The sequence below is a fragment of the Phalacrocorax aristotelis genome, chromosome 2 (assembly GCF_949628215.1).
Source record: "Phalacrocorax aristotelis chromosome 2, bGulAri2.1, whole genome shotgun sequence".
In the NCBI taxonomy this organism is placed as follows: Eukaryota; Metazoa; Chordata; class Aves; order Suliformes; family Phalacrocoracidae; genus Phalacrocorax; species Phalacrocorax aristotelis.
The window spans coordinates 60,456,439-60,481,779 of record NC_134277.1 but is presented as its reverse complement, the minus strand read 5'-3'; the positions used below and the strand labels follow the sequence as shown (position 1 = coordinate 60,481,779).

The 25,341-nt window shown below is 36.6% G+C and overlaps 1 protein-coding gene across 1 annotated transcript in view; it reads right to left on the bottom strand.

Annotated features, from left to right (window-relative positions):
* The window catches only part of CNTNAP2 (contactin associated protein 2), a 1,177,124-nt gene that overhangs the window by 299,639 nt on the left and 852,144 nt on the right, over positions 1-25,341 (bottom strand). Inside the window, exon 13 of the mRNA XM_075083760.1 lies at positions 25,002-25,202. Within this exon, the coding sequence (XP_074939861.1) occupies positions 25,002-25,202 (201 nt within the window). The remainder of the gene's footprint in view (positions 1-25,001; positions 25,203-25,341) is intronic.

The following is a 25,341-nucleotide window of genomic DNA, read 5'->3' as shown; positions in this document are numbered from 1 at the left end:
AGATACAATTGATTTAATAATTAGATTCTTACTACACTCTTGAAATGGAGGTTAAGACTCTTTTCACATGTTCATCTAAAAGTTGAAGTCTAAGGAGCAATAACAGATCCAGAAAGCTTCCAAAACACTTTAAAAACTCCACCTCTGACAGCTGACAGTTTGGAGAACAGACGAATTACTTTCTTCCGAAGCTGTTTTTGCATTTCTTCTAACACCTGGGTTTTCATAACTGTTCTATCAGGTATGTAACTTGAGGAATTTCAGTTGCATGTGGCTTACTGTTATGAAAAAAATTTCTGTATATCTATGCTAGCCAGATAAGGTACCAGGGAGGAAAAACTCCTTGTGGTAACATCTAAAATGTTACATTGGTTGGACTCAATGATCTTAAGCATCTTTTCCAACCTAAATAACTCTATGATTTTATGATTCTATGAAAATTACAAAAAGCGCAGACAGATTTACAAACTGTCTCTGATATCAGACTACCCTTTTCCGGTTTAGGAACTATGAGCTTAGGAGGGTGCATTTCATATGACTTTTCCCTTATAAGAAAGAGCAAAGGAGTCTGCAAGAAAGAACTGCCCTGCACCTTGACAGAGTATCATAGCCTAGAAACGACATAAGGGATGTGAGGTAAGATGTCCCCAGGTGCTGCAGGGCACTTCCTGTGACCTGGCTGTTGGACAGAAATGGGGCATTTCTAATAAAATACAAGAAAAGAAAGAGATTCCCATGAGAAAGCAACAATAGACAGAGAATTCAGCCTCAGCCAACTAGAAATCTCTTGTTTGATCTGTAATGAAGGCAAACTCAATAACAGAAGTACCAACACAATAATAGAAATCACACTGGAATTACACTGATGAAATTAATAATTAGCACTTGTAGGTTTTTTTGTTTTAACTAATTCCAGAATACTTTTCTAAGGGGTACAGTCTCACCAGTCTCAGCCTTGTAGATGGAGAAAAAGAAGTACCGAACCAAGATGGGTACCTGATAACATACCGTTAATCAATGGCAGGGTTGAAAATGGAAATCCCAGTCATCCAATTCCTGCATTTTTTCCATAACATTATACACTCAAGCTCCCCCGACAGGACGTAAGCCATCCTTTAAATGACAGAAAAAGGAAGGCTTCTTTACAAGAGAAACCCTACCTTATCTTAGATGAAAAGTTTAAGCAATTTTACAGAGAAATTATGATAACAGATTGCAAATGAAATCATGATTCTTATTTAAACGGTAATTTCCTTCAAACAACCAAACAAAACACCCTGTCAAAGGAGAAATTAAACAGTATAAAGATTTCTGATTAGTATGCAAATGCTGTTGGCTTCAGCTACTAATAGATAACTACTTTAAAGAGATGTTTCCACTCATCAACAAGCATAAGCAATCAAAACTGTTTTCCTCTCCTCTCTGCTCTTTGGTTCCTCCTCTGGACTTGAAATCTAATTTAATTCCTTGATTTATCTAAGATTAAGGTGTGTGTTGGTTACTTCTTACTGGATAGGGAAAACAAATAGATTTGCATGCATAGTTACCAGTAATGTTTTATTTATTAGTATTATAAATGTCATCAAACTAGGTCTAGTCATGTTAGTAATATATTCAAATGCTCTACTCAGCTGAGGCTTTTATTTTGTTTCCCTTCACCAAAACCAGGCACTTTTAGATGTTGTAGAGAATTCTGTACTTTTGGGTACATAAAACAAAAACAAAAAAATCTGAAGAAAATAGAAATAGTTATTCACTCAGCATATATTGGAAACAGTAGGCTATGTCAGCCAGGGATTAATTTGGATAATACCTTTCATTTCATAAAGATCTTTAAAGATTTGTTTGTGACTTGACCTGTGTGTTGTAAAAGCACCATGCCCGTAAAAGGGCGAAACATTCACAGAAGTACTTCTGCACAGTTTTACATCTTTCCTTTGAAGGGGAGAGATGAATGAAAACCAGTTAAGCACTGCCTTCACTGTCTAAATAACTAATCAAAACTTGAGTGCTGCTTTGACTTCCTTTCAAAATTCTAGGTGGCTCAGCTGAATAAACTCAGTTGTGTGTGGTGAGAGGCTGAGCCTAATCTCCTTTGGAAACGTTCCCACCACTGGTTCCTCCACCACACTGTGTGCAGCACACTTACCCCTCAGATACCCAGCTCGTATAGAGACACTGTTCTCTACTGATGGATAATCTAGTCCTTTAAGGAATTAATGTTGCTAGTGATACTCATCTAAAGCCTAAATACTTTAAAACTATCTGTATTCCTTCACACAGCTGCAATACACTTTTATTAGGAATTTAATAATGTTTCCACATAGTTTATGTACAGTGCTAATGACTAATAAATATGCTCGACTAAATGTTTTTAAAATGCCTAAAACAAATTGACAGCTCATTTATCAAAGGAATTTTGACCACATGCAGCCCCCAAACATATTTTTGAATTCATAAAAAACACAGGAATTAAAAAGAAATCCATATTGTTCATGTTTCTGAACAGGTTCAGCTGCATCACCCTTATATTGCTATCTATCATTATTATAGGCTTTCACGCTAAATTCCGAAGTATCAAAAATTCTTCATAAGTATCAAATCTGTAATTATATATGCTACATTCCTGACAATTTGCTTGTATTTTGACATGAAAACACTATGCTATCAAACAACACCCACTGTATCCCCTTTACCGTTCATAGAGTGATAGGTATTTGCTTAAAAAAATTAGCCAGCTGGAAGGTGAAGGTATGGGGATTGAACTATATATGAAGATATAATAATTGATTTTGAAGCACTTTTTGTAAAGAGTACATCTATTGAATTTGCTTATCTTCTGTTAAAGAAAGCACACAGAAGAACAGGAAAGTAGCATCATCATAACCTACTACTCATACATCAATGCCAAAGTAACAAAGGATGCTAGATGAAGAAAATCACCTTTGACATTTCATTGGGAGTGCCAAGTCCAGATAAAATAACACTGCTAATATTTTTTCATTTTGCTCTGAATATCCCAATAAAAAAACTGTTTGGACTATTTGCAGATAAATACTACTACATTTTGTACATGTGCAACTGATGGATCTACAAAGTCAGGGCCGTTTTTTTCAGTGATCTATAGTTTCAGGTGCCCATTTTGTGCACTCAGGATACAGCTCCCTATCAGCTTCTGAAAATTAAGTCCAAAGTAACTCAATAGCACTGTGTATCATTCAAACAGAAGTAGTTGGCATCCCACTCATTAACTCTAAAGTACAACTTATAAACAGTATTTTAGAAATATATGTCTGATATAAATAGGGAAATAAACTTCTACCAATACATTTGTTCACACACACACTGAGGCATTAAAAGTAACCATTATCACAAGATACCTGATTCAAAAAACTTAACAAAGTTCAAAAGAAGAGTAGTTATTTTTATAGCACCCACTTTACATTTAGATGGGGTATTTTATTCTACAGCTAATGCATATGCAAGATGAACTTCCTCCTTGGCAAGTTATTCCACTGTACAATTTTTTCTATTTTCTCAAAAGAATTTGGCACTAGTCAAGGTCCCAGAATAGATGCTGAATTTAACCTATGTGGACTGTTTTCAAGCAACACATTTCTCACCGAAAGATGTAACACAGTCATCCGAAACTACTCCATGATTTCACTGAATGATCATAGGTGGTGAGAGCTGAGGCCAGAGTTTCAAGAAGTCACAGAGGTTTTGTGCTTTCAGGCACTTCTCGGGGTATGGGTTAAAATACCCCCACCTAGCTCATCCTTACCACATTCAAAGGAAGAACATCCTACATCTAAGTGTAAGGAAAGGCCACAGATTGGACAAGCAGCTGATCTGCTCTGGAAATCCAGTTATGAGCAGAAACCTTTACCAGAAAATATGCTTGGATGAGTCTATCACTCTCTTTTCCTGATGCTGCTCATTAAAGCAGGATCTGGATCCCATCTGTCCCACATCCATACTAACTGCCGTAAAAGTATCTTTAATCTCTGTGATGATTTTATACAAAATGTTTTGCACATTGGAGAATCTCAAGAGGAGACTTTGACACGGTCTCAATCAGCATTGACGAGCTGGAGACTTTTAGTTGGATTTCTCTTTTCACAATCCTTCCTAAACCATGAGGCAGTAGGATATTTAGTAAAAAGAAGTCTTTATTAATCAGACAGTTTAAACTATTATTTCTTGATATTTAGATTCACGATTCACCTGTCGAGCTAAAAAAAGTATTGAAAAAATCAGCAAAATTCTATATGTGACTAGTCATCAACCTCCATCACAGATGCATAAGAAAGGCAGCACTAGGATCATTTATCTTGTGGAGAGAAATTTGTGATTCTAACTAGTATATTGTCTATTAATTTACATAATATGCATAAAGATAATGTGCACCAATCTCTAACATGCCTGGCAAAATTATATAGAAATCCCAATAAAAATTACAAAGTTCTAGTCATTTACACAGTAAGAAAATAATTAATTATTTCTTACAATGTACAATACACTTTCTGTTTCACCCACTTCCTCACATCTCTTGGAAAACTTCCCTACTGAAATAGCCATTCTTTTCACTGCCATCAACATGTGCTCATCAGCTGGAGGGTTAGTCCAGATTTCACCCACTTGAGAGAAACTTCCTGGATCAGACTGGTTACAGTCAGCATCTGCAGGGAGCATCCTGTCTGCCTGTTTGCTCTTTCTGCCTAAGTGCAGTTGCGGTGGCCAGCCCTGAGTATCCTCCAGAAAATGTAAGATCTTCCTATGGCATTTTTATCCCAGATCATCTTGTTTCTAGCTTTGCTATAAAATTGTCTGAAGTGACTCGTAACTGTCACTAACAATGCTAGTACTCATATGGTGAAAGGAAAATAAGCAGGTGACCACTAGTGTTGGAAAAACTTAAATACTCTAATTCTGGTAGAAAAACTGCTCTCCTTGTTACAAATCCTTTGATGTTGAAACACTCCCTTCCAGTTTTGTTTCTGGTTTGTTTGTTTGTTTTTTGTTACAACTTCTAAGTAAGAAAAAGCAACATGAAGGCAAAATTATGTAATTACATTAGAAGCAATGGCAGATGTTTCAAATTGTGGTAGAAGCAAAACAAAGGATTAATGGCAATTACAGTAATAACAGAAACAACAGAATTCAAGTCAGGTGAAGTCGGGCAACAAGAGCAGCAATAAGGAAAGAAGAAAAAATAACAATTATCTTATTTCTTCCCTTCTCACTAAACAGATGTTCACAAAGCAACCATTTAAACTCCAACCATTTGAATCCAAGTCTCCTATTAGAAATCATTCATGGATATTACTCAGCAGAAGCAGTCTGTGCACAGAAGGAATTATGCAAACCTGAAGTAATTTGGTGGTAGTAGATCCCCTAGTTGGGAGTTGTGCTACTCATCATCATCAGTCAATCTCTAGTTTTCCTTCTGCCTTATTTCAATATAGCTTCTCAGTTCACTGTCACACCATGGATGAGGTAAGCTTGGGCTATGAATCAAAAAGGCAAAATAATCAATACATTTTATGTATGATGTCTTCAAGCATTCCTTGCACTAAGTTGAAAATACAACTGAAAAGTTAAAATTATATAACTCAACATACTGAGTTGAAAATATAGTAATGTTTTATGTTGGAAAGGCAGGTCCATAGGAGTTCCATATACTCATTCACTGAAAAATTCACTAGTTTTTTTCCTTTATTATCTGTGTAATGCTTCAGTATTTCACAGTTAGAATCTGTTGTTTCACTGAATTCTCTGTCCACAGCTGTACCTTCTCCTAGGCTGAGACAGCTTGAATACTTGCTCTCTCCTTTTTGATCCTCCTCAGGACAAACTTAGGAGGGTATAACCATCTGAGTATTTAAGTGATTCACAATTTAGGGATGAGAAAACTTAATTGGTGGGGTGCAAAAAGGAAGGAAAAGAAAAAGGAAAAATTAAGGCTAGAAAAATACTAATTAGAATAGTGTTCCAGTAGGAATGGATCATTTAAATATGAACAAAACACAATAATGAGCAACTCTACTGTCATACTCTACTTTTACTTGCCAGGCTGTGCTCTGAGAATAGAACTGATAATACCACCACATTTCTTCCCTGTCTATAATTCCAATGATCTTATTGTATTTTTATGTTTTATTTGAATAATGTACTTTCATGACATTACCAATCTCCCTTTCAGCTTTAATCTCAGTACTACTGCTCTGCGAATTAGAAAGGGTGCTTTATTTTTTAATTTATCCTTGAGAGTGTCCCAAAAAATAACTAAAAGCTACGTAAGTTATTAGTTCATACATTAAACAATTCTAAATTAATTTACTACATTCAATTACTAGATTTCTACATTTCTTAGTTTTAATGAGGTATTTCTAGGGCAACAACAGCAAATGATGTTGTAACAACATCTGCTTGTACAAAGGATTAAGTCAAGGCTATTTTGATACCTTGTATTTTCACCCTCCAATAGTGTATTTTACTACCATAAACTTAAAGGGTCTTCTGAGCAAAATCAATGTAATACATTACATAAGGATATAATAATACTGTTTTCACAATCAATATGTAGAGACCTTCAGTCTTTTCAAAGAAAGCAAGTGTCATGGTTTTAGCTGGGATAGAGTTAATTTTCTTCACTGCAGCTGGCATAGTGCTGTGTTTTGGACTTTGTATGAAAGCAATGTTGATAACACACAGATGTTTTGGGTGTTCCTGGGTAGTGCTTGTACTAGTCAAGGACTTTTCCAGCTTCCCATGCTCTGCCAGGTGCACAAGAAGCCAGGAAGGGAGGGGGCACAGCTAAGAGGGCAGATTCAAACTGGCCAAAGAGATATTCCATATCATGTAACGTCATGCCCAGTATGTTAACTGGGAGGAGCTGGCCGGGGGAGGGAGGCAGCAATTGCGGCTTGGGGATGGGGAGCATCGGTCTGCGGGTGGTGAGCAGTTGTATCGTTTGTGGTTCTGTTTTTTTTTTTCCCTTTTTCCCTTTTCCTTTTTATTATATTATCATTATTGTTATTGTTATCATAATCAATATTATCATTATTATTTTATTCTAATTATGAAACTGTTCTTATCTCAACCCACAAGTTTGGTTTTTTTTTGCTGTTGCTCTTCTAATTCTCTCCCCCATCCCACAGGGGTGGGGGGAGTGAGCAAGCGGCTGTGTGGTGTTTAGTTACTTACTGGGGCTGAACTACAACAGCAAGGAATGAAGTAATTTAAGAATTGAAATTCAGGTATTTTCACTGAATTTTTGTCCCTTAGATTTTCTATTCTCACAACCAATCAAAGACAGTAATTAGAAACTCTGTTTTTCCATATAACTTATTTAGGAAGAAAAGAATAGAAAGTACAGTGTTACCACAACAAAATCTAAATGGAAAAGCTGCAAAAACGCTGATCTGAGAACCAATGTAGTATTTATTGAATTTTTGAATTCATGTAAACAGGGGAAAAATATTTGCTTCAAGATCGCCAGCAAACTTCCCAGAGTCCTCATCTAATTCCTATCTGAATATCTGGTGACTACAAATACAGCAGTATTTGTTTGTTTATTTACAAATATATGCAAATTTAGCCAACACACTGACACAGTGCTATAGCTGAATGTTTGTGGAACTACGCACTAGAAGCCAAACAGCTAGGTCGTATGCAAGCATCTTTTGCATAGTACTTGAAGCCTGGCCAAGTCCCCGCTACATGCCTAATCTCCTCCACGCAGCCAGTTCTGCAGCATCCCAGTGGTGGTCGAGGGATAAGCAGAGCTGAGAGGGAGGGTCTGCTCCCTTCCGTTGCTACCACACGATACCACCTTATCATTTGCCTGAATTCCACATGCTGAAATCATGCAAAAGACTGCAATTATCACTTCCTCCTGGCTTAATCTTTGCAATAACACAGCTCACTAGTAAAAACGAGAATACTGTGAAATTGCATAACTAAAATGGGTCCACAGCATAATCATCCAATTCAGTTTTTAAAACTAGACTGAAACACAAGTAGCAAACTATCTTAATCCTTGAGATTGATAAAAATAAACCTATCCTAAATCACAAAGCCTTTGGTGTAGCCTTCCATGTTCTCTCAACATGGAAAAGTAAATACTTTTAAAAATTTAATTTATAATTGTTTTAAGATAGCGTTGCTTAGCAAATTGCCCATATGGAAAAGGGAAATGCAACCTCTAAGTATGACCACAGAAGAACTGAAATTGTACTGCATGGGTGTAATTAAAGTGAATGCTTCATCTGAAGAGATTTTTTCAAAATTCATAATGATGGCATTAGCAAGCTATTAAATATGAAAATTAATTGAGAATATGATTTGTTTTGTAGGGTTAGAGGGTTGACTAATAGATTGCTAATGATTTCCTGACTAATGCTCTACTGCAGTTGTGGCCGTTGCACCACCTATATTCTTCAGCTACATATTTGGTTTCGACCAAATCCTATCTCCTATTATTCAGTATCTGCCTGAATACTACAATCAGACAAATCAGTCTTCTTTTGGCAAATACCTTCTTGGCAAGTACAAACTATGGATTTCTCCTCTCCAATTAACTGCTGTTTGAAAAACCTCAGCAATTTATTAATATTGAAATATACAATAATTTTTCAACTCTTAACAGTAGTTATGCATTGATTTCAAATTCTCAGATTCAAAGCCTGGTGAATTTACCTGGCCGGGCCCTAAGCACCCACATTGCCAATAACTCAATCCCCTGTGATGGACCCGGTGAGAGAATAGGAAGAGCAGGAGTGAGAAATCATATGGTTTGAGATAAAGGTCAGCTTAGTAAGTGCAGGAAAGAGAAAGAAAAAAAAATGCAAAGGCAAACACTCACAATCCCCCTCAAGCAGACTAATGCCCAGCAACTGCTTACTTGGAAGTCAAACCCTACTCTTTCTTCCTCTACTTCCACTTTTTAATGCATGGTATGGAATATACCTTTGGTCATTTCAGGTATACATTTCAATGTGTATAAATACCTGAAGGAGGGGCATAAAGAAGAGAGCGCCAGGATTTTTCCAGTGGTGCCCAGTGACAGGACCAGAGGCAACGGGCACAAACTGAAAGACAGGAGGCAGCCTCTGAACATCAGGGAACACTGTTTTACTGTGAGGTTGACCATGTACTGGCACAGGTTGCTCAGAGAGGTTGTGGAGTCTCCCACCTTGGAGACTTCAAAAAAAGCTGTCTGGAAATAGTCCTGGACAACTGGCTGTAGGTGGCCTTATTTGAGCAGGGGATTGGACCAGATGACCTGCAGAGACTCCTTCTAACCCTTCTGTGATTCTATGATTCTGTGAATAGTTACTTTTTCCCATCATGTCTTTTATATTTGGTTTCAAATCCCTAATTGATATTTTTATGAATGCATCTTAAAAAAAAAATCCCCAAACTCACAGTGGTTATGGAAAGTAGCATATGATTTTATACTGAATCATATCTCTAAGCACTACCCCTGTGTATCATGATTTTTTTGTACAGTATGCTTTTTTTCCTCTGAAGCAATGATGAACACTGTTCTGAAAATGTGTACTGATCTGAGGCAATGATATTGTTCACTGATCATTGCCTTACTTAGTATTTCATATCTTGTCATTTTCCCATAAATTACTGGAGGATGTGCTCTATGTTAATGCACTCTTCAGTAGCAATCACCCATTTGCACAAACTCATATAAAGAGCATCATACCAATGATTTTGGCACTATCATTAACATAAATTGCAACCTTCCTAATATAGGTTCTTATTTACAGCTGACGGGATGGAGGAATTAGCCATGTGTAGAGCCAGCCTGATGTAAATCTCCATACTTAATGCTATTTAAAAAACATTTTCCAGCCAAAGTCTGCTGACCTGTGGCTCTGGTCCAGCATCAAATTCAAACAACAAACTAGAACATTGCTATAAAATAAATTGGAAGGAAAGAATCTAACACAAATACTGAAATGCCAGAATATGTGAAAGAATCACTTTGACTATCATACACTTAATATTGCACTGACCAGGTTGGAATATACTATCTCCTGTTTATAGAAATATTTTTATAAAACTACCAAATGTCAGGGCAAGTAAAATAACAGGTTTCCTCTCATCCCTGTCATTTCATATGTTAGGATATGAAACCATTTTTGTCTCCAGACTTCAAAAATAAGCAGAGAGCAAAATTTAGTCCCTGGTCCTTAAAAGCCAACCAAGCTCCCATTAGAGTTGATGAAAAGATAGCTAATTAATTGGCAGATAAACAAGATCTGTACTTTGTTACTTAGTGTAAAAAGCATAGTGTTATCAAATGATAACACATCTGGTTGACCACAGGATGAGTTTGTTCAATACAGAAAACCATTTTCTTCTGAAATGTAGTATAGTTCAATATGTCTTATGGACAGGAATATACTATATCATGAAGTGTAACTGTAGTCACTTCACCTGGTAATTACCTTAATGAAAATAAATTTCAATAATAATTGCTAGATTCATTAATAATTCTGATAAATTGTGATAAACTGTGTCCATCTTATTAAAGAATAAATACAAATCAAGTAGCAACTACGCAAATGTGCTAACTTGGCATGAGTCTGACAAATGTCACTGTAATGCAACTTGGATCCAATCACTTCTGGTGTCAAATCATCTTTCCCTTCTGAAAACATGGATTTTAGCTGAAGAAAAACATGGATTTTAGCTGAAGAAACTGTTCATTGTCAAACTCAGCACATCGTTTAGACCAAAAACAACTGAGGGGAAAAAACCATAAAAATTGCTATTTATTGTTTTATATTTTGAAGTTACTAATTTATATTGATTAGCTGTAAAATGTGAAATATATCATAATTTGACCTGAAGAATCTAGTTTTTTAAAACATTTGTTCTATTTTTCTTCACTTTTTTCCCCCCAACATTCAGCCAACCAAAAATAAATTGCTCACACAGCCCTATACCAGCTGCTCTTGCAGGAGACTACCAGGCTGGCCACTTGATAGCCTCAGCTAAGGCAGCTGCAGAAGGTGCCAGCAATAATGATGATTATATTACATGCAGCATATGCTCAGTAGGAAGTAAACTGAGACTATCAATTCATCTTATCCTGATAGCTGAACAGCCGCACAGTAAAAGTAATTTTCAGGTACTGTTGTTTAGTGTGGGATCTGAAGTGGTTAGACCTGGATGAAGAACTCAGTATACCAATATTTTCAAAATTTCCTTTACATGCTGTTTTTTGATTAGTAAAACCAATTGTACTACAAACCTTCAAACTTTTTTATCTTCGTCAGTCACAGACTTTGAATTAAATTGGTGTGTGCATTTAAATTACAGTTAATACATAAATAGGTCAGCTATCCTTGGCTGAACCCTCTAGGGAAGCTCTAGGGAAGTCACTTCTTGGACTGTGCTTGCTTTTTAACTATTTTATTCAGATAATTTCACCTCCAACCTCCAAAAGTGTATGAAGAGGATTTTTTAGTGCATCCCAAAGCAGAACTCAGGAGTTGACAGCTGTTTAAAGGGCTAGTCCAATTTCAAAACCACTTTCGATTAGGACATATTTCTACAAGTGGTATGTGGTAGTGTGACATTTTATGTCGATCAAAGCAAATGTGGGTTTAATACACCCTAGAAGTCATGTGATGTTTTCTACAAAACTGTAACGCAGTTCGTTCTAAAACGCTATTGAATGAAAAAAACAGCAGCTCCTTTTCTCCCTGCAGCCTAGGACATGGCCAGACATTCAAAGCCATTTTGTTCCTTTTCTGAGCTACAACTTGTCTGCTTTTTCAAATGGCTTCATTTTTAAAACACAGCAAATCCCATTAAAAGTAATCAAAACCTGAAAACTGCTTATATGTCAAATTAACTTTTCATTATTCTACTGATTTCAAGGAAGTTACGCTACATGACTTTATTCAGCTTAGAACTCTGAAGTACTGTCCAATTTTTCCAACTGCATAAAACTATTCAACCATTTTAACAGTTCACATTTTTATTATTTTGCACCACCTCTGTACTTTCTAGAATCCTTCTATAGCAGTCTTAATTTCCCCAAACCTAGCTAATATTAGCACACTAGTTTCAATTAAACCAACTCCAATTAGAGAACAAAGTAATTAAATTCAACAATGATCCCTTCAGTATATTTTTGCAGGCTGCCATAAAGCCTTTCAGCTACCATATACACAGAGTGATTTGGTTTCTCCATAATCTCCTAAAAATTGCACTGTTACCCTTTCCAAAGCAGCTTTCAAATTCCACAACCTCTCCACAGCACTGCTCATGTATAATTTCTTTATCTCTACCTGCTAAACTCTGATCCTCTCTCACTACCCCCACTATCCTTTAAATACTCACCCAGCTTCTTCAGAAAAGTCTGAAAACAATGTGAAGAAGAGTGATGCAAAAGGAGAGAAGCAGCATCCCAAAACAAATTTTCATAGCTTGAAGCTTCAGTGGAAACAATAAGTCTTCTATATGTATTAATAAGAATTAGTCAGTTAAAAAGCAAGCAAGAGAGGAAGAAAGAAGTAAACAAAAACATGAAAGAATGGGCTTAAAAGAGAATGAAGGAAAAAAATGCAGGAAAAAAAAAGCTAATTAATTAGATGAAAACCAATTGTTTTCTTTAGTATTGAAGCTATACACTAAGAAGTATATTTTTCCCTTTGCATTTTTTCTTGTATAAAGTTACTATTTAAATACTCAACTACAGCTGAAAATTTACGGTGTATACTGTGACTATTTTGAATCCTCCTGACCAGAAATGCCTATTTTGGGGAAGAGATAATTGGGGAAGACATAACTTCTAGAAATATTTGAACAAGTTTTACTACAAATTATATATAAAAAACAGACAAAAGAGTATTCTGACCTGTTTGAAAATCAAGGATTGTAAAACATGTGTTACTGATACTGCTGCCCTGTGCACACACGTACAGGCTCAGGTACCCCTCTGGCAATCACTGGTGATATAAATTTTGATACATTTTTTTCAGACTTTTGTCACATTATCTTTGCGTAAGAAAATACAGAACATAGCCCTACTTTTTCCAGAATGACCTTAAGTTCCTCTTTAAATAACAAATAATCCCTTTAAGTGGATTATTTAAAACCCAGAGAGAGACAGAGAAGGTTGCATGCTTTACCTCACCTTCAACTTCATTCAAAAAACATATTTCTTATTAATTACAGATTTTGCCCTTTGATACAGAACTAAACAAGCTATTGCTTAGTGTCTTTGAGAAACTATTATACCAGGAACATACAAGATGTTCAACGACTTGCAAACGTGCTACTCCTTTAGTTTGTAGAATCATGAGTTTACTAAAAGCTTCTGACAACAGTTATGCCTTTGTCTCCATTCTAAGCTACTTACATAGGAAAGAGAGGATGAACACCATGCTTCTGGACCACATTTTCTCTCTGTTACTCCTGTTCTACAATGCAAGCATGTCTTATGTGGACTTAAAGGGTGCTTGCACCACACTCTTCAGCAGTGCTGAATGGAGCTAAGAGCTCCCAGTGTTCCCCACAGTCCTAATCCCAGGGCACGCAAATCCCAGGAGCCCTGACTGCAATGGGAGGGTACTTTCTGGAGTGCTTTACCACTCTGGCCCTTCTCTGATTCCCTTTAGAGAACCTGTCATAATGGCTAGGCCTCCCCTCCTACCCACGTCCATCCATTTACCCTGGAACTATACTCAAACTTCCAGGGAACAGGGTGGTCAGGTTATTCAGGGCATGTCCAGACTGTATTTGGAGATTTTTTTTTTTGTATTCAGAGGGCTCTGAGGAGCAATGCAAATGTTCCTTCCTTGAGATGAATACTCAGTTTTACTCTACCTTAGTTCCCAAACAGATCTAACCTAGTGCCATGTGCCTGGTGTTTGAAAAATATTCATTTTGATTAAAACCAAAATACTTTATGAATAAAAGCATACCTTAAAGTGAAAGAGCAGAAGAATGGGGAGATTTATGAACATGGAAAATGACAAATTGAAGATGCCATTATTTTTACTGATGAAATACTGAGGCATTAGGAAAAAAATAGCTGCTAAAAAGATGATCACCACCCTACTCCAGTGAAATGTCATTAATAATCAGTCTTAATACAGGAGGTAGAACTTCAGTAAGGTCCATGTTGCTGCCACTAGTGTTGCACTGCAATTAATCTGAGAGATCTCAAAGAATATCCTGAAGTAGGAGAGAAATTACTTTAAAATTTGCTTCCATTATGCTCAGCTTATTTATTCAAGATTTTGTCAGCAAGAAAGCATTGATATTTTTCAGTCATTGACAAAGAAGAGGAGCTATTCTATTATCATTCCTCAGTCATAACACCAAGCAAGGATTACAAAGTTTGGAAGACAGAGAAAAAGAAACCTTTAATAGATTGAATTGACAGGAACTTTTTGTGTGTTTGCTCTTAAAATATAGATAGACAGTGAATTCCTCATGGAAAGACATATAATAAAAGAATTACCAAAGTTAGGATGACATTCAAAAAGACAATCAAACCTTTTTCTCTAAGGATTAGTTCATATAGTTGCACTACTTTGAATAAAAATGAATCCTGACAACAGTAATAATATAAACACTGGAATTGCTTATTATTTTTCAGTGTTCACTGGAATCCACATAAAATTAAAAACACTAACAGGATACCAAGTGATTTGACATAGCAGGTAACTGGATTATCTTTCTTTGGTCCAGGTGTTACTGTGCATTTCGAAATCTGCATGTGAGTCCAAAGAAATCTAGTCATTGACATTGGGATAGTGCACACAAACATGAATCAATTACCTATGCACTTCTCATTGAAGTATATGTGACTATCCAGTTCCTCCACTTTAATAATGAGCCAAGTGGATGTTAGGAAGAAGTTCTGCAGGTAAAACCTTAACTTCATCAGAGGAAAGACCTGATTTGGCATTTGGTGGACTTCCACAGTTTTCACTCATTATCCTTCTTTGTTCTTTCTGTGTTCACAAAGTCATGCTGTTTTTACAGATTTCTTGTACCTGAACATGATTGTGAACAACAGAGTTGGCCATCAGGCCACAGATCAAAGTGCAGTACTAATCAAGGCAAGAACCAAGATTTTTTTGGTTCAGTGAGATTAAGGCTGCTCTCTGCTTAGCATGGTAAATGCTGACCTGCATTAATCATTAAGTTGTGGCCAGCAATCCTCTCAATTCCTCAGGACTGCTAAATGCAAACACACTTTGCACAGAAATCTTTAAACAAACAAAACCAAAACCCCCAATCCAAACAAAACAAAACTCTCATTACTTCCAAATCCCTAACATCTGGAGATTTTGTTGAGATATTTTTACACCTGTGGGAGAAAAACGGCAGAGTGGTGCACAGTATCATCACAGATGAATTATCTTAAATGTCTGACAGATTTTTTTGGTCTGCTTGCAATTCCAGATTTTCAAGAAAAATAATTGGTTCGGTATCTCTTCCAAACTTTTTTGCTATTTGACATAGCGAAAAATTATGAAAACACAGTCCATGCCATAGGGGACTGATGATTAAACATAACAGAAGCTTTGATCTGTTACATCTGTGTCATTCAAGAGTAACACCACTGTAAATACTATTAAGATTTTACAAAAGTGAATACAAAATCAGAATATGTTACAAATATCAGAAGTAGACAATAAAACATCAAAGAGGAATGAGTAAAGGGGAAATAACAAAAAGGTGAAAAGAATTTTTGCAATGGACAAACATTATCAAAAAGCAGAAATACTGGTTCTTAAGGTGCTGAGAGAAAAGATTCTATTCAATGGTACAGCATGTTCCAAAATACAAATATTTTGTGGACACAATTTAAACTAGATACAATAGATTCATTATAGCTATTAATCTGTGCAAGTGCTTTGGTAGACACGTCTTTTTAAAAACAGCATCATAGAATCATAGAATCATTAAGGTTGGAAAAGACCTCTAAGATCAAGTCCAACCATCAAACGAACACCACTATGCCTCCTGAAACATGTCCTGAGGTGCCATGTCTACACGTTTTTTGAACACCTCCAGAGATTGTGACTCCACCACCTCTCTGGGCAGCCTGTTCCTCTCTTTCAGTAAAGAAATTTTTCCTAATATCCAATCTAAACCTCCCCTGATGCAACTTGAAGCCATTTCCTCTTGTCCTATCACTAGGAACTTGGGAGAAGAGACTGACAACCACCTCACTACAACCTCCTTTTGGGTAGTTGTAGACAGCAATAAGGTCTCCCCTCAGCTTCCTCTTCTCCAGACTAAACAACCCCAATTTCCTCAGCCGCTCCTCATAGATCTTGTTCTCCAGACCCTTCACCAGCTTCGTTGCCCTTCTCTGGACATGCTCCAGCAACTCGATGTCCTTCTTGTACTCAGGGGCCCAAAACTGAACACAGTACTGAAGGTACGGCCTCACCAGTGCCCAGTACAGGGTCATGATCACTTCCCTACTCCTGCTCACCACACTATTCCTGATACAAGCCAGGATGCTGTTGGCCTTCTTGGCCACCTGGGCACACTGATGGCTCATGTTCAGCCATCTGTCAACCAACACCCCCAGGTCCTTTCCTCCAGGCAGCTCTCCAGCCACTCTTCCTCAAGCCTGTAGCATTGCAAGGGGTTATTGTGACCAAAGTGCAGGACCTGGCACTTGGCCTTGTTAAAGTTCATACAACTGGCCTCAGCCCATTGATCAAGCCTGTCCAGATCCCTCTGCAAAGCCTTCCTACCCTTGAGCAGATCAACACTCTCGCCCAATTTGGTGTCATCTATGAACTTAGTGAGGGTGCACTCAATGCCCTCATCCAGATCATTGATAAAGATATTAAACAAGACTGGCCGCAAAACTTAGCCCTGGGGGACAGTGCTTGTGACTGGCTGCCAACTAGATAGCTTGACAGATATTAAATATGTCTTGAATTTATGACTTAGTCAGGTCTATCCTATAAGTTACATGTATCTAATTGCATATCTACAGTTTAATCAAAGCATTATCATAGCTGTTGTGGCAATGCAGGTGAAACCCCACTGTAAGTTGTGGAGCATATGTTTGCTTTACAGAGTCCTTGTTGGCTACTAAAACATTGTGCAGATATTTCTGTAAAGCATTATTGGCATAGGCTTCCAACAGAAACTAGTATAATGGGTCTTTTCTAGGGTAACTGAGATAGCAGCTTGTACTAACCAGCTGCCACTTTCTGAAACTCATTACAGTTTAGCAGTTAAGTTGGTAACTGATTCCAAACCTTTAGCTGCTGCTTCTGAAATGCTGGACTGCATTTCAATCTTCTGCACCTTGGTAGAAGCTCTGTCTTCATCACTGCAGTGGCCAACAAATGCCCAAAGTTTAATTTCCAGCAGTAGACATGATAAGCATCCTTTTCTTAAAAAAAAAATCTGCAGATCCGTTTTTCCAGAAAGCACTGTCATTGATTTTTTTTATTCCTAATCTTATTAATCAAGTGAAATATCTTTCCCACTCCTTATTCCAAGAATCTAAGGAAGTGATTCTGAATCATTTTTGCTGGTGACACAAATCCCTTGAAAATAGAACTTACTGACCATGTGCCAGTAAAATTTTTCAATCTTACAGAAAATCAGATATTTTTTTCATCTTCTTATGTTAAGCAAATCTCACATAACAAAATATTTTAAAAGATACATTGAAAAAGGATATTCTTGAAGTAATTCCTTCTAAGAAGTGATCAATATCTGGAGGCCATGTCCTTCTACATAAATTCCTATATGTGTATAGATTTCCACAAGGAACTCTACGGGCACATATGGCTTATGCCACAAGCACATAAAAGCACAGAAGTTCAAGGGGGCAAGGCAGTCTCCTCCCCCAGATTATAATGGCAATGGTGTTATGCAAACCTGATTTTAAAATATGTTGTATTTTTGCATACTCCCTTTAACCTTCACTAAAACTCTGTCCTCGTACACACTCAGAGAATGTTGGCTAGTCTAAGCGACACTGATTTAACATTAACGAATGTAGGCAGGCAGAGTATGAAATCATTGAAGGAGATTAATGGAAAGAATAGGTTATATTATAAAGAAAATGTAGAAAAGTAGGGAAAATATGTATTCATGAGGTGAAAAGGGGAACCTATTTCAGGTGCTCAGTTTCAGAGACAATTCAGAAAAACATTTTAATAGACTGATTTGATAAATAATATCAAGCACACATACACAAAAAAGTGCAGTAAAAAAACATACTCAAACATACTCCTGGAATGAGATGTATTTTGGGCTGTTCATACTTCCAATAGCCGCATATATGTTATTAATTACACCATATCCATCCTCAATATCATATGCATTCTGCTGTGTTCCAGAGGTTTATCTGATGGACTCACTATGAAAAAGATGTATGATACGGGGGGTGGGATCTGATAATATTTCTAACAACAAAAAGTAGTTCTTAAAAGCAGTTCCAGTACTTCCAAACTCCAATCAGGAACTAAGCACTGTTTAAAGAGGCTCCTGAGAAGCAGAAAAGGCTTTCCAATTGTAAAACCTAATATACAAGAGACAGCTCAATGCCATTGTCAGCTGGGAAAGCTCAGGATAGAATTTAGGAAAGCCTAACTCTAACCTTAAGATAATTGGTAAAAGTCACAGCCTCAATACATGAAACAGTATCATTTCATCCATGAAAACAGGACAGGCAATGTTTCAGTAAAATAGTTACACTTGTCTTCTTGTAAGGCAATGCAGGGCAATGAAGAAAAGGCCAAGAGAAGTCCATAACGCAGTAGGGTATGGAGCTGTGCCCTATGATGCTTTTGTTCTATGCATTGGAAAGTACAACCTTCTCTTATTTGCATATGTTTAGCTTGATTCTTCATACAGTTTTTTTATGACACCCATTCATCTCAGGAACAGGAATGAGAAAAAAAAACCAGGATATTTTTGCTGCATACTTGAATAAGAAAAAAATACTCAGAGTAATGCGAATGTATTTAGGATACGGGTGAAAGAGAAACTCTTGTCAAGACATGAAATGATATACCATAAAAATCCATTTTGTCTGAGAAACTAATAAACTAATTTCTTTTGGTCATTCATCAAGAAAGACGACTTCTCACCAGAATAACGTGGGTTCATGAAGAAGCAGTGTCTGTGACTATTTCTGTGAAAACAATAACCATGAATGGTTTTGAACAGTTTTTATAAAACACGATTCAGTACAGACAGGGGAGTAATTATTGCCTTCCTCTATCTTTCTTTTAAGAAATAAAGATAGCGAATCTTTTCCTGTAATAGGCAGAGCACATTTACAGAGAGAGTTATGAGAAACAACCAGTTCGGAACATTCTGCTATAACTGCAAATTTAAACTCAAATGCACTGCTCTTTCGTAAAAAAGCATTGCAAAGAAACTAGGGCTTACAGCATTGTAGTTACACTTTCCATAGAGGATTTCTAATACTCACAACGCCCTTATGAGCTACTATTATTTCTAACAAACACCAAAGCAACATGTAACCTTTTTCATTTAGTGATACTGGATTAAGTCTAATTCCTAAACGACAGCAAAGATAACTTGGAAAATTAGCAAAAATAGTTCGCCAGCTAGAAGTATGATGAAGATAAAGTGAAAGTAAGAGACTCAGTGATCACAGTATCAAAAAACCTCAAAGGAATTGCTAAGAGAAAAGCAAAGGTGCAGAGTGAAACAAACACAAGAGAAGGTTGTATTAGTAACAGACTGGAAAAAAATAATGTCTTAATTAACGATTTACCTACCTAACATTTACCTAGGAGGACTGATATGTATTTCATGAGAAACATTTAACCTATGAATTAATGTCTCCTTCAGTTCTATAGCAACATGGCAATAAATAAGTAAAAAAGAAGGCTCCAAAAGCTGTTTGTCTCCTCTTCTAGGACACAACCATGTAGATCAGAGCAGAGCAAGGACATTGCTCCTGCTACCCTTGTGCTTGAAAAATCACTAGAAGTTGAAATTAGCTTTTCTAGAACACTGACAGAGAAGAAGGGAACAATCAATAAATTTCTTAAGGCTGGACAAGATACATGAAAGCTTATGGGCGTGTTTTCTGAAAGAACATTGAGAACTGAATGCTGATGCCTGAGCAAGTTTTGGAGCAGCTTCCATTCATCACTGTAGGACTGCAGAAATCTCATTCCTCTCTCGGACTCTTTCTGAACAACTCTTATTAAGCCAGAATTATGTCTGCAAGTAGAGTTCCAGATCAGTTAATGTCTAGCAATGTGAATGTTTATATATTAAGTTCTGAGCTGGATGACTACTTAGGAAAAATACCATATTGTAATTTTTAACTTTGTTTTAATCTCATTCTACCCATAAATCTTACTTAATAGGGGGATTGAAGTTGCTTTATTGTAAGTAAAACAAACAGCAAATTAAGTTTTCTATTTCACCTGTTAAACTCCTGAATTCATGAAGCTCCTGTCTCATTTCCTACAAAGACAAACAGGCATGAAATAGTAATTCATGTACTGCAGTAACACTGCTTTGTGCTTTTCATATGCTGCCTGCAGGCACAGTGAATAGGAATAAAAATTGGAACACAACACCAACAGATCTTGTTCTGTTCTTTGTATCTATGCTTTTAGCTCCCACATTCTGATTATTTGTTACAGCTCCTACAGCTCTGGGAAATGATAGACTCACAGATACTGTGAACACAGCAGTCCTCCTCCCTTCAGTGTCTCATTCTCAGGGTGAAGGGAACAATGGCAGAACCAGCATGCTGTTCCCTCACCACTTTGGAGGATGAGATGAGTGGCCCGTGGAGAGTTACATACCAAGGAAGTCACAAGCAGTGTTATTAGGAAGTCTAATGACAACAATGGATGAAGATATATAATTTCATTAACTAGCATTCTGCATTCTATTAGTGTATTGTATCACTGTCCTCTATATCACTTTGTTTCTTACAGCAAAGAGAAGCCTCTTCCTTTAAAAACCAGTGATTCAATACCCTGTGTTGCCTCTTTCCCTCTCGTTAACCAGTGGGCACAAAAGAACTTTCTTCTATCTCTGAGTTCCTGTTTGCAAATGAGGGAAATGTCCTATCACCTCCCATACCAACTGGAAAGTGTATGGGCATCGAGAACTCAGAAAACAGCCAGCTTTCTGTACGTCCTCAGTACTAAACGTATCACTGTCTTCTCAAAATGGAAGTTTCCACGGAAAGAAGAAGAGGATATGAGAAATGTAAATGTAAAAGAGCAAAAAAACCCAAAATGTCTAGTGGGCTGGGTTTTTTTCAGACTTACATATACATGTACACTGTTATTAAGTTGCAATTATGATCCACAGGCTTATCATTTCATTAATTTATTAACAGTAGTAGTTACTTTAGTTACTTGGATTGCCAAGATCAAGCCTCTATCACGCTAATTGCATATTCTCAAAGGATTTCCTGGTCTAAAAAACGTATTACCTAAATAGACAATATTAACAATAAGAAGCATCAGTGAAAAAAAAAAAGAAAAATCAAAAAAATTGTAAAAGTTGTAGAGGAAATCTGTACTAGAGTCAGGAACTGAATGCAGATCTCCTCAGTACGTAATTAATTGACATGAAGACTAGGAGACAACTGCATCCACTGCAGGCTCCCTGCTTGAAAATGGCTTCCCCAGAAATTTAGAGGGTACCTATAGTTTTGTTGTGTGTTGTGCTAACGTGGTATATTTTCCACAATGTTGTCTGGTTTTATGCTTTCTTAAGAATTTCACTAAGCCATCTTGACTGGGTTTGTCAAATAATATTATCTTTTGTTATGGCTTTGAAACAGATCGCTAGATCTGAACATAATTCAAAACATATTGGGCTGCAAGTTCAAAACAAACAAACAAAAAAAACAAACCCAAAACAGTGAGGAAGGAAAACTGCATTTCCAGATAGTCTTTACTAACTACGAGACAAGGAAAGTTCATCCAGCTTTGAGCAGAAAATTATACCAGATGACTTTCTGCACTGCCTTCAAACTTGAATTATCCTACAGTCTTACAAGATTCTTGGTTTGGGGTATGTTTTCAGAAGTCACTTATGATTTAATTTACATGGAACACCTTATGACTGACTTCGCTCAGACTAAGTGGATTGTGACCCGCATTGTGACCTGTAAAATCACTCCCAATCCCTATTGTTGGCAATTATTTTAATCTGTTCTCTGGGGTGGACCTGTTATTTCGCTTGGATGAAAGCTCATGATTAAGAAAAAAGGGACTCAAAGTCTAAAACTCATAACAGAAGAATGAGAATTCTTAGTTTGCATAGACTGTTTTTCATGTGTTGTTCTCAAAGTATGTGACAACGAGAATTCTTTGACCACTGTGCCTGCAGCCAAAAAACCCCCACAATAAAACAGGTTTATCAATATGAAGGCTTTCCTCACAGTATTTTGATGCAGTTTCTACCACAACAAAATAGAGTTTAAAAAAAACCACCCTATTTAGGCTATTATTAGCAATAGAACATATATTAGTGCAATTGTATATACTTTTACCTTCTCAGAAAATGCATATCTAAAAGCAGCAAAAGCTATAGTTCACTGATGGCTAGTGAACTACTTGCCATTAATAGATCAATAAACAGCTTCAATCCTGATTTGTTTAAATATATAACCGAGCATTTTCTCCATGAGGAGTAATCATGTTGTAAAGTGATGTGATTCCCAAAAGACAAAAAGGTGAAAAAGTTGCGCTGCTGCACTGTCTTCTCTCTTTTCTGTTCTCTTTGATGCAATTTAAAGAAAAAGCACTATTCTAAGTATAAAGGAAAAGTTCTGACTTAGAAAAGCACCTGTGGTCAAGACCACAAATGCTATCCTGGTCCCATGAAGTCTACAGAGGTTTCACCACTGGCTTCAATACAACCAGGATTTCACTTCCTGAGGAATACAAAAATGTAATTTTTTTTTTCTTTTTTTATGTGGGCACCATACTGCAGTGATTTATATAGAAAGCTCTGTGGTGGAAAAAGCCACATGAGTACTTGGAGCTGTGCTGTGAGATGGATAGGGTGTTATAATATATTTCGCAAATAAGGCAATCCTACAAAAAAAAAAAAAAAAAAAGAGAGAGAAAGAGAAAAGTGTTATGCAAATACTGCAGGTTTTATTACCCTCTAGTTAAAATGATCTGCGATTGTTGTTTCTTTCACTTAAAGGAAAAACATCCCACTACATCGAATATCTCTGGAAATTCACTTTCCAGACCAAAAAACTGGGTTATAAACAGTTTCTAAGAGAATTTATCTTTCCATATAAAAGGTGAAAACATGAAGAAAGAGTTATCTGCAAAACACACTCAGATATTTCCAAGAAGCTTAAAAATGCAAATATCTAGAATTGATTACTCCTTAAAGAAATTTTAGTCAGTTATTATTTTGTGCACTCCTTAATTGTTCTTTTAAATCTAGAAGCTAGGGCAAACATCTGCAATTACAGTATGTATTTCTTTTATTATAATATAAATATATACTAACAAGTACAATTTGGTCCTGAAATAATAGTCTTATATATTTAAAGGATAATCTAACACTGTACTCTATGTAAACTATGAGCTTTCTAGCCATATTATCTCCAGCCCTGTCCCTGAGTAAATTCACCTTCTAAATACCTGCCCAAAGATACACATATACTACTTTTCTGAAGCATATGCAAGCAGGAAGCTTGTATCCATCAGCAGGATCTAATCACAATACTTCTAGTTATGAACATGATTCAGGATCCTATACATTAAGGCCCAAGAAAGAAGAAATAATTTTCCACTTTGCAGAGTCTGTGCTATGTGAAATTAAGTAAAATAATAGCAACAGAGACAAACCACGCATTAGAAATAGTGCAAAAACAGCAGGGAGGAGGGAGAGGAGTAAAAAGCATTACAGTATCTATTAACTAATGGAAGGCTTATGGAAACAGGGATAAGTGCACATGCATGCCAAATGAATCCTTATCTATAGCACCATAAGAAAATACACCAAAATAAATTCATGAGGGGAAGCAGCTTAAAGTATAACACTGTAAGCATCCAGCCATTAATTTCATACAAAATGCATTTTAATTGCTCCTAACACAATGAACTCATTTCACAATCATGAAAATGTGTTATATGTTTCCAATTACTATCCGGTCTTCGTTAAGTACCATTAAAGATTTATTTAACATCAAATGTTATCATACATAATTAGAGCACAGATAAAGTATGAGAGGCATATTAGAAGAGTTTCTAAAGTGGAATTCCTCTTTATGTGCTGTTTTACTGGTTCTGGAACAACTAATACCTTATCAGTTATAGGTAAGACTTGTTGAGGAGGCACATATAGTGAGCAGTACTAGGACTGTTCTCTTCCAGTAAAGCTACACAGCAAAAGGAGAAGCTTATAATGAATCTACTTGTAGGTAATAGCGTATCATATTTCTCACACAGCCACATTACTGACCATGCATCAGTACAACGTTTAAGGCACGTAATGTCACTACAACGTGTAAGACATCTGATTACCCACAAATACTCTGTGTTTAAGAAACTATTTCAGAGGTGTTGGTGGGAAAATTCCAACTCTCATTCAGCCAGTGCCCTTGCTGACTGTAGCATATGAAAACTGACAACCAGAGAAACAGGATAAAGTTCAAAGCAATTTTTCAATGCCTGTATTGATTGAACTCTCAAAGTTACGTTGTTTACCAAAAGCCTCCTCTTTTAAGCAGCAATAGATCTGAGAGAAGAACACACAGACTTGTGGTGCAACAGAATTCATTTTAGTCATAAGCAAACAGGCAAAATTTCCTAAGAAAATAATTTCATCTGTATTTTCAATTATTCATCTCTTTGTGAACTCTAATGAAGGAGAACAAGAAGTATGTTCACTGAATGGACTGGTCTAACAGCAGTACCTGTTCAGTTTTCAGATTAAGTTCTTTAATGTTGTATTTAATTGATAACCCAATCTCAGCCTACCTGGTGTGTTCAGCAGTCGGGACATCTTGCAAGAATAGGAGATAAACTGCTCGCAGTATTCAGCACTACTGGTAATGGCAGAAATCTGGTCCATTGTTGCACTGTAGTTGAGCTGCAGCACAGATAATTTCTCCAGGCTGTTGCCTCCCACTGAAGTCTGCATTTGCAGATCATGGTACACCGTTGTCCATACTTTATCCTCTGAAAGATAGGGGAAAAAGACAAGAGTTGGTAAAAGACAGACAGTGGAACTGAATTAAAATAAATCTAGGCCTTTGACAAAAGACAAAAATGTTCTGCAAGATATTTTTTGAGGGGGTAGTGGGGAAGAAGGGCATTG